At 39.3% G+C, this 12,599-nt stretch overlaps 1 protein-coding gene and 1 long non-coding RNA gene across 5 annotated transcripts in view; one reads left to right on the top strand and one right to left on the bottom strand.

The window, feature by feature from the left end:
- LOC106814659 (zinc finger CCCH domain-containing protein 18-like) overlaps nucleotides 1-6,873 on the top strand; it is a 40,219-nt gene extending 33,346 nt beyond the window's left edge. For 3 of the 4 annotated variants that reach the window (XM_014819008.1, XM_014819007.1, XM_014819005.1), the window contains 7 exons: nucleotides 453-812; nucleotides 1,067-1,138; nucleotides 1,352-1,441; nucleotides 1,760-1,885; nucleotides 2,896-3,018; nucleotides 6,247-6,394; nucleotides 6,757-6,873. In XM_014819008.1, coding sequence (XP_014674494.1) covers nucleotides 453-812; nucleotides 1,067-1,138; nucleotides 1,352-1,441; nucleotides 1,760-1,885; nucleotides 2,896-3,018; nucleotides 6,247-6,394; nucleotides 6,757-6,780 — 943 coding nt within the window. In that variant the 3' untranslated portion in view covers nucleotides 6,781-6,873. The remainder of the gene's footprint in view (nucleotides 1-452; nucleotides 813-1,066; nucleotides 1,139-1,351; nucleotides 1,442-1,759; nucleotides 1,886-2,895; nucleotides 3,019-6,246; nucleotides 6,395-6,756) is intronic. The other variant, XM_014819006.1, reaches the window with a different exon arrangement.
- Nucleotides 6,874-10,231: 3,358 nt separating this feature from the next.
- On the bottom strand, nucleotides 10,232-12,080 carry LOC106814662. The gene is made up of 2 exons (XR_001394638.1): nucleotides 11,903-12,080; nucleotides 10,232-11,612 (listed from the first exon to the last, which is right to left on the bottom strand). It is a non-coding gene; the product is annotated as an uncharacterized LOC106814662 (long non-coding RNA).
- Between the last annotated feature and the right edge of the window lie 519 nt (nucleotides 12,081-12,599).

Here is a 12,599-nt window from a genome sequence, read left to right as displayed (position 1 = left end):
AATCATGTGAATATTTTTGCGATTAATGGAAAATAGTTAAATGGATTAAAGATAGAAAAATACAGAAACAGTAAATATAAATGAAAGTTGTCAATGACACTGTAGCTCACCAACAAAAAAGACACAAAATGGAGTGAGTAAGAAGTAATGGTCAGTTTTACTTGAGCACCATCCGACATCGATAACGATATGCTCCATCTGTAATTATCCCAATTAAATATTATAAACCAAATGAATCAACAATTTGTGACGGTAGATGCGCGCTATACCCGCTTTTGTAGTGATGGTTTCGAAATCATGGTTATGCTGGTGGTCCGACATGTATTTGTAAAACTTTTACTCTTAATATTGACGTTTTATCGGCAGGGTAGGGAGTACGGAAATACCAATTTTGGCAATTAAAGATTATTTGTCAATTGAAAAGCTTGCCTAAACGAACCAGGACGAGTGTAACAAGCGCCGGACATGGTGGACAGGAGAGGTCAAGCGCCGGACATGGTGGACAGGAGAGGACAAGCGCCGGACATGGTGGACAGGAGAGGTCAAGGGCCGGACATGGTGGACAGGAGAGGTCCAGCACAGGAGAGGATGGATAGACGAGGTACAGGACAGGACATGGCGGACAGACGGGGGCCGGCACATGACAGGATGGATAGACGAGGCGGGGGACCGGACATGGTGGACAGGAGAGGGCAAGCACTGGATATCGCGGACAGGAGAGGACCGATGGCACGACGATCTCCCATCCTAGGAGCAGCTAAGCAGCACAGCAAGCCACCCACTGTTGATAGTGGTGCGAGGAGAACCGCAAAGTATGCAGACCATTAGTCAATTTACCCTGTTTCCGATCTTCCTTGTCTGTAAGCTGAAGAAGATCTTTGTTGTGCCATTATTCGTAGAAAGGCTTACTATAAAAGGCCAATGCTCTAGTTAACATATCTGATTTATAATATAAATGTATATTCACCGCAGCGACGATAGTAGGCAAGTCTATAGTATAGTTAAAGGAAGAAAATATTTCTTGGGATTCTTAATTATGCTAATTATATTTTTTCACTTTTTGCAGTGCAGAGAATACTAAGTCAATGTTTGCTGATGCAAAGAGGCAGCAAGGCAAACCTTCAAGGGTCCCAGGAAGGTCTGTACGAGCATTACACAACAACATTAGCATTGCTTGCCAAAACCTATCACATTCATCGTGTTTATCATGCAGTGGTGATGTTAGTAGAATCAGTGTTATAACAGCACTGCGGTGGTCCGGCATTAAAAAGTGATGGAGAAACTCTCTTACATTTAGTATACGATTGAGATTTCACATGTTATTTAATATTGAATTATACATTGTATTTAGGAGAGCAAGTCTTGAAAGAGGAACAAGGGGTCCCCAATTGGAGTCCAGAAGTAGGCAAGATAGGGGGAGAGAGCGGCCTTCTCTGTCAATGTAAGCTAAGCTAAAGCTTGGTTTGAATAAAAATATGGACAAGTGCATGTTCCTGTTTAAAAAAAAACGAGTAGTTCTTTGCATAGACATCCCTGTAGATATAGGTTATATTTTTGATACAGTTCTATTGTTTATATATTTTCATATAGGTTAGAGAATGTTCATAGTGTTTTATCGATATAAATATCGTCATTATGGCTGTGTAATGAAATATGGCATGGAACTAGTTGTATTATAATATATCTGATTTGAGGACAAAATTTGTTTGATATCAACAACTGCTTGTGCCTTGTATCATATGTGTAATTGGGTTTTCAGAAAAGATGGTGGGAATCTTGAGGCTGGGTCTGGTGGGTACCCAGACAACAGGAGAAGGGTTCAGCAGCAGCACCCTACCAGCCCTTCCTCTCTCAAGGATCATGGTGACAGGCGTGTCCCTTCTTCGTAAGTAACATGGCTGGCTGGAGACACTGCAGACAGCTATAGTGCTGTTGTGTATTAGGCAAACAGCTGTGCAATCATCTGCTGAAATCTGTATAATATATATATCAAGAATACATAATACGTCATACCAATTTACCTGAAAATCGTATGTGTTCTTCAAAAAAGTTCTTTGAATACGACACGGTTTCGCAGTTTTCACGAATGGACGCATGTTTTCGGCCAAAGTTTGATATGCGGCAGCAGCACCAGGTTGTAACCAAGATACAAGATAGAGACAATAGAACACTAATCCCATAATAAACGTTGGCCGAAAACATGCGTCCATTTGTGAAAACTGTTTGAAACCGTGTCGTATTCAAAGAACTTTTTTGAAGAACACATACGATTTTCAGGTAAATTGGTGGTGTCATATGATTAAGGGAGAATCATAGACGAAAACAAGGTAAAGTTTGAATATATTTATTCACATATTGATAAAATATTTACAAGTTGAAAACTATGCAAAACGCTGTTAAAACGGTGTCGTACTCTTCTCCTATTATGTACTCTTGAATATACAGGGTTCTCCAAGCTTTTTCATTATAGCATGGCGGGTTCTGCCTTTACGGTCCTAGTTGCAAATCGCCGAAGGCGGTTTGCGTGCTAGGGGGAGTCCGGGGGCTATGATATTTAGAATGGAGGGTGCATTTTAGATGGCAGGGCTCGACGATAGCCTGGCGGGCCGCCAGGCTATAAGTGCTCTTGGAGAACCCTGATATATATATATATATTGTTCCGTTTGGTTTCTCTAGCTTGGGCCTATTAATTATGTGAATATTGTTAATTAATTAATGTGCCTAATAAATTATGCGAAATTTTATTTTCTGAGGGTCATTATCAGGTTAAATACCTGTTTAATGTTGCCTGTATACACCATATAGTGCATAATTGACAGTAGCATTTACTGCCTTGCTGTGCATGAGTGAATGTTTACATTCTAACTTTCACTCCATGGTGATGTGCTATTGCAGGATGTTATCGGCCCCAGCCAGTGCTGTAGTGCGCCCTGACCCGGAAGCTGCTAGGGATCCACAGGGCGAGCGTGAGGTCCCGCGCAACTACAGGGATGAGCGTGGAAGGACTCGACATGAGCCGTGAGTATATGCGTGCCTTCAACATTCACTTGAACACAAAAAACAAATGACACTCTGGAACCTGCCGTCTCTGGTGTGTTAGGAAGTGTGGTATAGGTGAAGTGGGCATGTCAATGCATGACCATTTTTAGCTCATCTGACGTAGTCAGATGCAGCTTGTAGAATCGCATGATCGTCGGTGCGTGCATGCGTGCGTCCGTCAGTCAACAGTTGGGCACAAATCTGAACTGCTCGACGTATGGCCACGATATTCGGGACGTCGGGGGGGGGGATCGTGAAAAGTATAGCAGGAAATACGGAATTGCGGCGCACAAATCTTAACGGCTCGACCTATGCTCTTAATATTCGGTGTATAGTGTGATGGGCAGGAACCCCACCAGTGCGAATGAGGTCACAGGTCAAAGGCGCCATGGGGAAAGGTCAGATATCAGACATTTTCGCTTCTGAGGACATGGCCTAACGGACAGAGTGGAAAACTTTCTTGTTTCAGCGTTGACCTACCATTTATCATTTTATTGAAAGGACCATGAAATGTGCTTTCCACTGACGTGCAAAGAGCAAGTGTCTGATAACCTTTTGACCCTCAAGAGGAGGGTTAAACATGGATTCCTGAACTGCCTCATTGACATCACAGTGTGTTGTCATATTCATGGCACATCCATAATCTAGAAACCCAATAAGCCTGGATAGCCCGAACGCACAGCACAGGCATCACGGCTCAAAGGTCGTTGGATCGAATCCCATCTGATTTTTAGCTCACCTTGACATCGTCAAGCTGAGCTATTGCCATTGTTCGTTCGTCCGTCCGTCCGTCAACATTTGGCTAGGCGTCAACAATAACTCAGGAACCGTTTGACCCACATGTTTAAAATTGGGTATAGTTGTTACTGCTATGCTCCCATATTAAACGTCCTATTTTGGAGCACGCCAGTCGACGTACTTTCGAGCCACGGCATTTTTTGGCAAAAATGGGAATTGCCATTAGTTAGTTCAGGTTCAATGGATTTTGCTCATTTTTGGTATGTGAATGAATAAGGGGTAGAGGTTTTGATATTTAAAAAAAAATTATGCAAATTAGGTAAATAAGGTTTGGCAATTATATAGCATATTATATATAGACACGCAGATAACAAACAGTCTGTGGTGTCACATTCGTCTGGTCGATTTACAAGATTTCATTGACAATATCTTTTAAGAATAATAGGCCCATCGATTATGCAATTTTTACGAATGCTAGAGTAACTGGCACCTTGTGTAGTTAATAAGTACATACCTTATAGCCAAACGCGTATTAGTTTGTCGAATATCACTGCTGGTTACTAAGAAATGTCTAATTGAAATCCGCAGTCCAAGAAATCAGTTGACTGACGTTTTACAGTTTTGAAACGCATACTGGCGAAACGGGTGTGATACAGATTTATAGTGCACGCGGACATTTTCGCACGCATGCAAAAACGCACGCACGCATGCATTTTCGCTCGGCCGTACGCAATGCTAGCGATAGTACAGTACGCTAACTGTATACGTAACAGTAGCTCCGATTGCAATGAACGTGGAATCCACATACGATCACGGACGCTCGTGATAATGAAGTAGGCTGTGTTGGGGGCCAACACTATGGAGGATCGCGGACTAACCACGGCCACAGACTAACATGGAAAGCAGACGGCACTGCGCGTATTTACGTATATTGGTCAAACGAATACACCTGTGTCCGAAATTGAAGACATGTGGGTACCCGTTCATTAGCACCCACGGTTATTTACTTGTGCCTCAATACCGAGAATACACCAGAGATACATCTCTACTAGCTCATTAGTCGTATATAAGCATCCTGGGACAAACAATTCTCTGCTAAACACCCGTAGTCACCTAGCCGAATTCGAGGCTATTTTGCTTGCCAACCAATTTAGCGTTGGCGCCAGATTACCAGATTTACGGATTTCAATTAGACATTTCTTAGTAATTAGCAGTGATATTGGACAAACTAATACGCGTTTGGCTATAAGGTAATGTACTTATTAACTACAGAAGGTGCCAGTTACTGTAGCATTCGTCAACTTTGCATAATCAATGGGCCTATTATGCCTTTAATGCAAAATTCCTGCTATGAACATGGTTTATACTATTATTATTATATTATTATGATATAATGATTTATGCTAAGAAACATCAAGGCGGGTATAGCGCCATCTACCGTCACAAATTTTGATTCATTTTGGTTTATAAATTATTTATAATTTATATATAATATTATTTATTATTTTCACATAAAAAATTACACATATAATTATCAAGAGTATATAATGGGAGTTCTCCCATATATACTCTTCGTTTCTATAATGTACGCGATGGTTGCTCATTAAAACTGACTTCTTCTCACTCACTCATTTGTGTCCTTTTTTGTGGTGAGCTACAGTGTCATTGACACTTTCATTTATTATTTACCTGTTTTCTGTATTTTTCTATCTTTATCCATTTAACTATTTTTTTCAAATTAACGCAAATATTTACATGATTTATTTACAACAATTTAATAACAACAAATATTTATTTTTTTAATAGGGTTAAGGTTAGGGTTAGGCTCACATTGTCATTGCACCATAAAACAGGAGTTCAGGCACAGCGATTTGTATCAACAATGGGATTTGGGAGGTATGCAGAATGCAGAAGGTTGCTGAAATGATGTGTACGCAACTGCGTATCTGCATATCTGCGCCTAACAAAGGTGTCACTACGCACGACTTAAATGTTACGTTTATAACCGTAGCAACAGACCTCAGATGAGCCCAGTCGCTCTGCGGCTCTTGTTGTCATAACTCGAGTGTTGTATCACATAGTCAGTCATCCCTATTATACACATCTTTTATAAGTTCTAGTTCCTATTTACAAGAACATTGATCATCAATTGAAGTAAGTTACATTATACTTGGGTGTATGTGCAGTAATTCTGAAGCCAAAAGCATGTACAGTTTAAGAATAACGTGTGTTTTGAGCTGTCCGTTTTCCTGGACTTACAGCTGGGAGTGCATGATGAACCCATTTATGAGCTTTTCAGTATGTTTAAAATATATGATATTATGAGTTACACATATATAAGATTTAAAGCTTGGAGTGAAATTTAGCAAGCAGTCGCTCTCAGAGCTGCATAGTCTAACCTGGATTCTATAACAATTCCCAATGCTATACAAGCAGCACTTGACAACAAATGCTTGTGTGGTGTTTCAGTGCTAGCCTGAAAGACATAGAAGGCGCAGCGGTAGCTTCAGCAGCAGCTCGTCAAGCCGTAGTCGCAGCCGATCAAGCAGCAGTGGCAGCAGCAGCAGCTCTGCTAGCTCACGCCAGCAGCAGTCCAGCTCCGACTCTGCGTATGAGAGTAAGTCCACACCAACTCTGCACAAATCTTCCAGCAGGCTCATATGCGCCCTTTACTGCTGGCGGTGTTGTACAGGATTGAGCACTTCTTCAACAGCATACTCGTGTACTTGTGTTTGAGGTACAGTAGGGTGTATATACTGTAATGCCATCTGGTGTTATTCTGTGTACCAAAGCCATGTGAATATTTTACATATATCATTTGTTTGCACGTTTGACCTGATCAGTGTCAGTAAAATTAATAAAATGAAAGCTCATTCCGCTGTTATAATGACGGGTGCTAAACATGATCACTGTCACTGTCACTTTATTATGTTTATAGGTTTGAGTATGGCCTTTATCTATATGTCTTTGTGTGTGCAGGAAAGAGGGCAGATGAAAGTCTGAGCAGCAAACAGGTCAAATCTGCCGTTACAACGTCACAGTTGATGAGCCAAAAGAAAAGCTTTGCAATTTCGCACAAGCAATCAAGCTTAATCTTGCAACAAGGTAGAGAACTAAATTGTGTGGCTGCGTGCAGTGCGTGCGTATTTGCGAGTGTTTGCGCCTTTAACACACATAGCAATTAACACCACCAAACGTTGCTGTTTTTACTCTTAGAGCTTTATTGTATATAATTGTAAAAAGTTGAGACGGTTTTTCTTGTTAGCCATCAGAACCAGCAAAGCCAACAGTGAAAGAAAGCACGGTTGGAAGCCACCTCCAAAGCCTTCTCCAAAGCCACCTCCTCCTCCTCAAGTGGAGAAGCCACCAGTCAAAATGACCATAAAACCAGTCAGAAACAGCATTGAAGCATCAGCTTTCGAGAAAGCTGAGAAAGGTATTTAAAAATAATCGAAATGGTCTTAGTTGCCATTGACGGGCCTCATTACGTTTTATTATACGGTTTATTGTACCTGTTGAAAAATTAGTCTTATTTCTCCTTGTGCCCACATACATGTGCATGTTCCTGTTAATGCTGTAATTATGAAAATCTCAAGGTGCTAATGTTTTTAGCACGCCAAGGAAGCACTAAAAAGCCTCCGCAGCGTTTTCAACAACAAATGGAGCTGATGCAGCAGCACTGTCGGCAAAACCTGAAAGAGTACAAAGACTGCAGCCCTGGAGCTCAAAACTCTAGTAAGGTATGAAACAGCATGTACACTCATTGAGACTCACACTCATAGGATACAACTCCATTAGCAAGGTTTTTCTGTTTCACATAGACACAAACTTTATACCGCTACAATTACTAGTAACAAATTACATCGATATGTATTGTCTTCAAATTCGTAGACATGTTTCGCCACTCTGGCAATTCATGTGCTAATTGTAATATCACCTATAATAAACAATAACAGAATAACATAAATAAATGTATGGGAATCAAAACTATTAATTATCTGTAATAACTTATAAACTGTTACTATTCTCCCGGTGCCAGCTAGTGGGTCCTTTTTTTCTAATCTCCTGGCAGTACACCTATCTAATCTCATTTTAAGCTGCTTGTATTGTTCTTGCATTACTCTTCTATTGGCTGACATTGCCTATAATCAAGAGTAGATAATAACACGAGTGAGACACCTGGGCCCGTTTCAGAAACATCGTAAAGTTAATGCTAAAGTTAATGCTACGACAACACTTACGACTAATGCTAATGTTGCGAGACTAGCGTTGACAGAAACACATCGCAGCTATTAAAAAACTTACGATAACAGGAACTTCATCACAAGGCTGCTGATTGATGAGAATCAATCACAAAATTCAAATTCATACACATTTATTGTACATCACAGTAATTTATGCATATTATGATGGCTAACTACATATAAATAATATTTGATGAAAAACGACTGCCGTCATGAATTTATTCTGCACAACAAGACAAATTCTCACACTGTAACGCCGGAGACGCGAGAATCGTGGCAGCGTGGAAAACCTTTAGAACAAGAGAACAAATGCCATACGCCATTTGTAAATGTATTGTTTTGTTTTATTAGCGGTAGATAATTAATTGATTTTGACGTGTTTTTCAAGAAAAACACACATTTTATTTATTATTTATAAAATATAATATCACTATAATTGTAATTCGTAGTGTAAATGTGTTATTTTCAACTTAATATTAAGGTTACGAGAGGGTCTGGGCTCTCGTAATGTTAGGAGGAAATTTCCGAGGATTTTTCGTTCTCGTAACCTTACGATGTTTCTGTCAACGGTTTACGAGTGGAAGTTAATGGTAAGACTAATGTTGCGACTAATTTTGTTTCTGACAACGGCCCCCTGATTCCCGCATTTTTAACCGATTTTTCTCATCAAAATTTGCCACCAATAAGGAAGCAAGTGTATACGTTCCTCAGCTTATTATGACCACTAATCACTCACCTTCGTGGTACTGATATTCGTTGACATATATTTGCTAGCGTATTGCTGTAAATCGTAATCTTGCACCAGCTGAATTCGCACAATTTACCACTAAAATGGCGCTATTGTGTGAGGTGTTAAGACAAATTTTGAAGCTATAGTGGCGCCAATATTTAGCAACGGACTGTTTCCAAATCATTCAAGCCCCGATAGGGTTGAGAGACAATCTAAATTTCGAATTTTGATCTCGTGAGGAACCGCGAGACGCGCTGTTATTGTCATCGCAACACAATAAATTGACATACTATCTTACATAAGTAATAATACAATAATAACAATATTCTCTGTAGTAGTTTGCAGTAAGTATCACATTACGCACGCGCAGGTAATCAAGTACATTAAACCCCTATCGGGGCACGAATGATTTGGAAACAGTCCGTTGCTAAATATTGGCGCCACTATAGCTTCAAAATTTGTCTTAACACCTCACACAATAGCGCCATTTTAGCGGTAAATTGTGCGAATTCAGCTCGTGCAAGATTACGATTTACAGCAATACGCTAGCAAATATATGTAAACGAATATCAGTACCACAAAGGTGAGTGATTAGTGGTCATAATAAGCTGAGGAACGTATACACTTGCTTCTTTATTGGTGGCAAATCGGTTAAAAATGCGGGAATCGGGTGTTATTATCTACTCTTGCTATAATTTACCAACATCGTCCAGTGGTTCGATGGTTTTGTCGAGTGCTGGCTATTCAATCCAACTTGCAGTTTAAAAGTTCATTTACAATGTTTAGTAAATCTACGAAGAATATCTGTGCGCTATTACATTTGATGTGTCAGTGATTTTATTCAAAATGTGTAGAGGCAAGAATGCATGGGAAAACAATAGATAATCATCCTATAGCAACTGTTTCTCATTCTCGTTGCAGACTATCAGCAACAGCAATACTGCAGCGAGTGTATCCTCCGGTGCCAACTCTGCCAGCAGCAGGAAGAGACCTGCCTCACCTCCTGCAGCAGTAGAAAAGGCGCCTCCAAAGGTCTCAGCGAAGAAGTCTTCTCTGTCGAGAAGAGAGGAGCTTCTGAAACAGCTAAAGGCAGTGGAAGATGCCATCGCAAAGAAAAGGCTGAAACTCGCGTAAGAGGGGCAGGTGTTATGAGGAAAGTGTGCCAGAGAGACTATTCCTCAATAGAACTGTAGCAGATGCTGATGTAACATATTGTTTTAGTTGACTTGACCAGCTGTTTATGCACCTAAAATGCACAAAGCGGTTTGAAACATGAGCCTTACCATGTTCCATATTGTGAAAATCGTGCTTTTATTGGTGATGTATAAGTTGATAGGCTCTTTACAGTAATGGAACAATCTCTTCATATTTGCCTATCCATATACAATAATAGCATTTATAATCGCTAATGGCTTGCCTTATTGTTCCTAATGAAATGGAAGAATCAGTGCAAACGGTATTGCCAAGTTTGATTTTTTTTTTCAAAATTGTCAATTAATACATTTTCTATATTGCATTCCTATGTATGTTTTCTTGACATTGGAGAGCTAGTTGTCAGTTGGCCAGACACAATATCCTCATATCTAACCCTTTGTGATCATTAGTAGATTTGTTGTTGATTTGTAGGTGAGAAAATTTTGCACATTGGTTATAATCAAATAACAAATAGTTCTTTTTTACCCACTGCCATTTTGCAGGAGTCTATTGTACATTACAATTTTAGTAATATAGTAAATCAGGGCTACTGAAGTTGTTTAAACACAGACAGTAATGTTTGCAGGTTTTCATCAATATTTTGATAGTAAACGAATCATTTTGTCATCGCAATTATCATGGGCTTTTGAATTTTATTGTAAAAAGCAGCGTTCGTGTGGTTCTGATGTATAACAAAGGGCAGTTTCAAAGGGTTATGTCACTTTATACAGTACAGGTTCAATGAAAACTAGATTTATATTACCTGTTGTGATGTATAATCAAGTGTGTAAAATAAAACAAAAGTGGTCATGTACTCGGTTGTTCTTTAAAACTATCAAGTTGTTGGTACCGGTATATCTTAAGTTATTTTTAACAGTAAAACAAGGACAGGTCAAACAAAATTACAAATTACCACATTGTATTCTGTGAAACTACAGAATAAGCAATATACAAGATTTTGGGATAGCATTGATCATTATCTCTACCATAATGAGCATCACAATAAAATCGAAAACGTTTTCCAAAATCCAACTACTCTTAAAGACTGCCAAAAATTCACTTACAAATACTATTTCGTAATAGTATTTAATAATTTACATGTATTTTACATATTACACCTACAACATTACCTGAGTGACCAGAAACATTCAACTACAGGTGAAAACACTAGATTTGAGCTATATCATTGCAGACCACCTTGCCACAAAAGCAGTAACTGATGACATTTTTGTTTGCATCATGCTAATCCAAGATTAATATGTAAATGCGTGATGACGCCCATCAATGAACAGCATTTAAGCACCAGTGCACCATTTTGCACCAAGTACGTGTGAATTATTTTCCTATATCTGAAAGTATCATTGATCATTAGTATCATCTCTCACTCAGAGTCAGATAGGTCTTTGCACACACAGGCTTCTAGTTTGCATAAACGTCAACAGGATTCACAATATCTGTTCTAAGATAGATCAAATTACTGCCTGCTTGCAACAAAATGTAAGCCTATCTGTTTTTTGCAGAAACCCTTTCTTTCGTTGGCATCGTCTTCTTTGTTGGATCAGTTGCATATGTTTTCACAACAGGTCCCGAACCAGCCTTTTTAAATCTCATCAAGTCCCGCTGTTTCCTTTCTTTAATTTCAGCTGATATTCGTGCATTACTATAGGCTGCGAGAAAAAATTTAATAGTCTGTATTTCAGTCAAAACTCATATTATAGTTCATTGCAATAAATTATGCTTTGGTATAATTTATTGCATTAATGAAGCAATTACCCTTACTTCATGTTTTAGCACCTATTACTTTTCCATGAAAGTTAGCAATAATAGTTTGTACAGAAACACTTGTTATATTTGATTGTTGGTCTTACACTATCCAACTTATGACAATCTGATTGGATGTAATAGCATTAAAAATTAATTTGGACATCCTTTTACTAGAAAATGCTGATGATCTTACATTCCTTGAAGCCTTCGATGAATCCTTTCTTTGGGGGTGCCTTTGAAGGGTCAAGATGAATGATCTTTTCAATGTTGAAGAAGGACCTTACAGACGGTATACGCAAAACTGCCACTTGACACAACGTGAATAAGTTTGATGTTAGCCAGTAGCACAGAACTGCCTATTAATATGAGAGAAAAACACAGAATTACTACATTAAGTCACGTACTAACTAGAATGCTATGGTTATTCTTTAAAATGATAATATGAAACTACACAGGATTCCTGAGCAGCAAGTCACATACTAGTGATTATAAAGAGCGAATAAAAACAATTTTGTTTTTATACACCTGATATTATCAATGAAGGAAGCATACACATTTACTTGTGGGAAATAACTGTAGTTGATTGCCAATTTTTAGCTCATCTGACACAGTCAGATGCAGCTTGTAGAATCGCATGAGCGTGCGTGCGTGCGTCCGTCCGGCCGTGCGTGCGTCCGTCAACAGTTGGGCACAAATCTAAACGGCTCGACGTACGGTCACGATATTCGGGACGTGGGAGGAGGGTAATCCGAAAACGAGTTGGGATGTCGAAGCTGGGTTCAAAGGTCAAAGGTCAAGAGGTGTAAAAAAAGGGGAACATTCCCTCCTTAACTTAAGGTATAGGGAGGAAATGCAGAATTGCGGCACAAATCTAAACGGCTCGACCTAAG

The sequence above is a fragment of the Priapulus caudatus genome, unplaced genomic scaffold (assembly GCF_000485595.1).
Source record: "Priapulus caudatus unplaced genomic scaffold, Priapulus_caudatus-5.0.1 Scaffold959, whole genome shotgun sequence".
In the NCBI taxonomy this organism is placed as follows: domain Eukaryota; kingdom Metazoa; phylum Priapulida; class Priapulimorpha; order Priapulimorphida; family Priapulidae; genus Priapulus; species Priapulus caudatus.
Note: the sequence above shows the minus strand (reverse complement) of the source record. Positions and strands in the feature narration are given on the sequence as shown.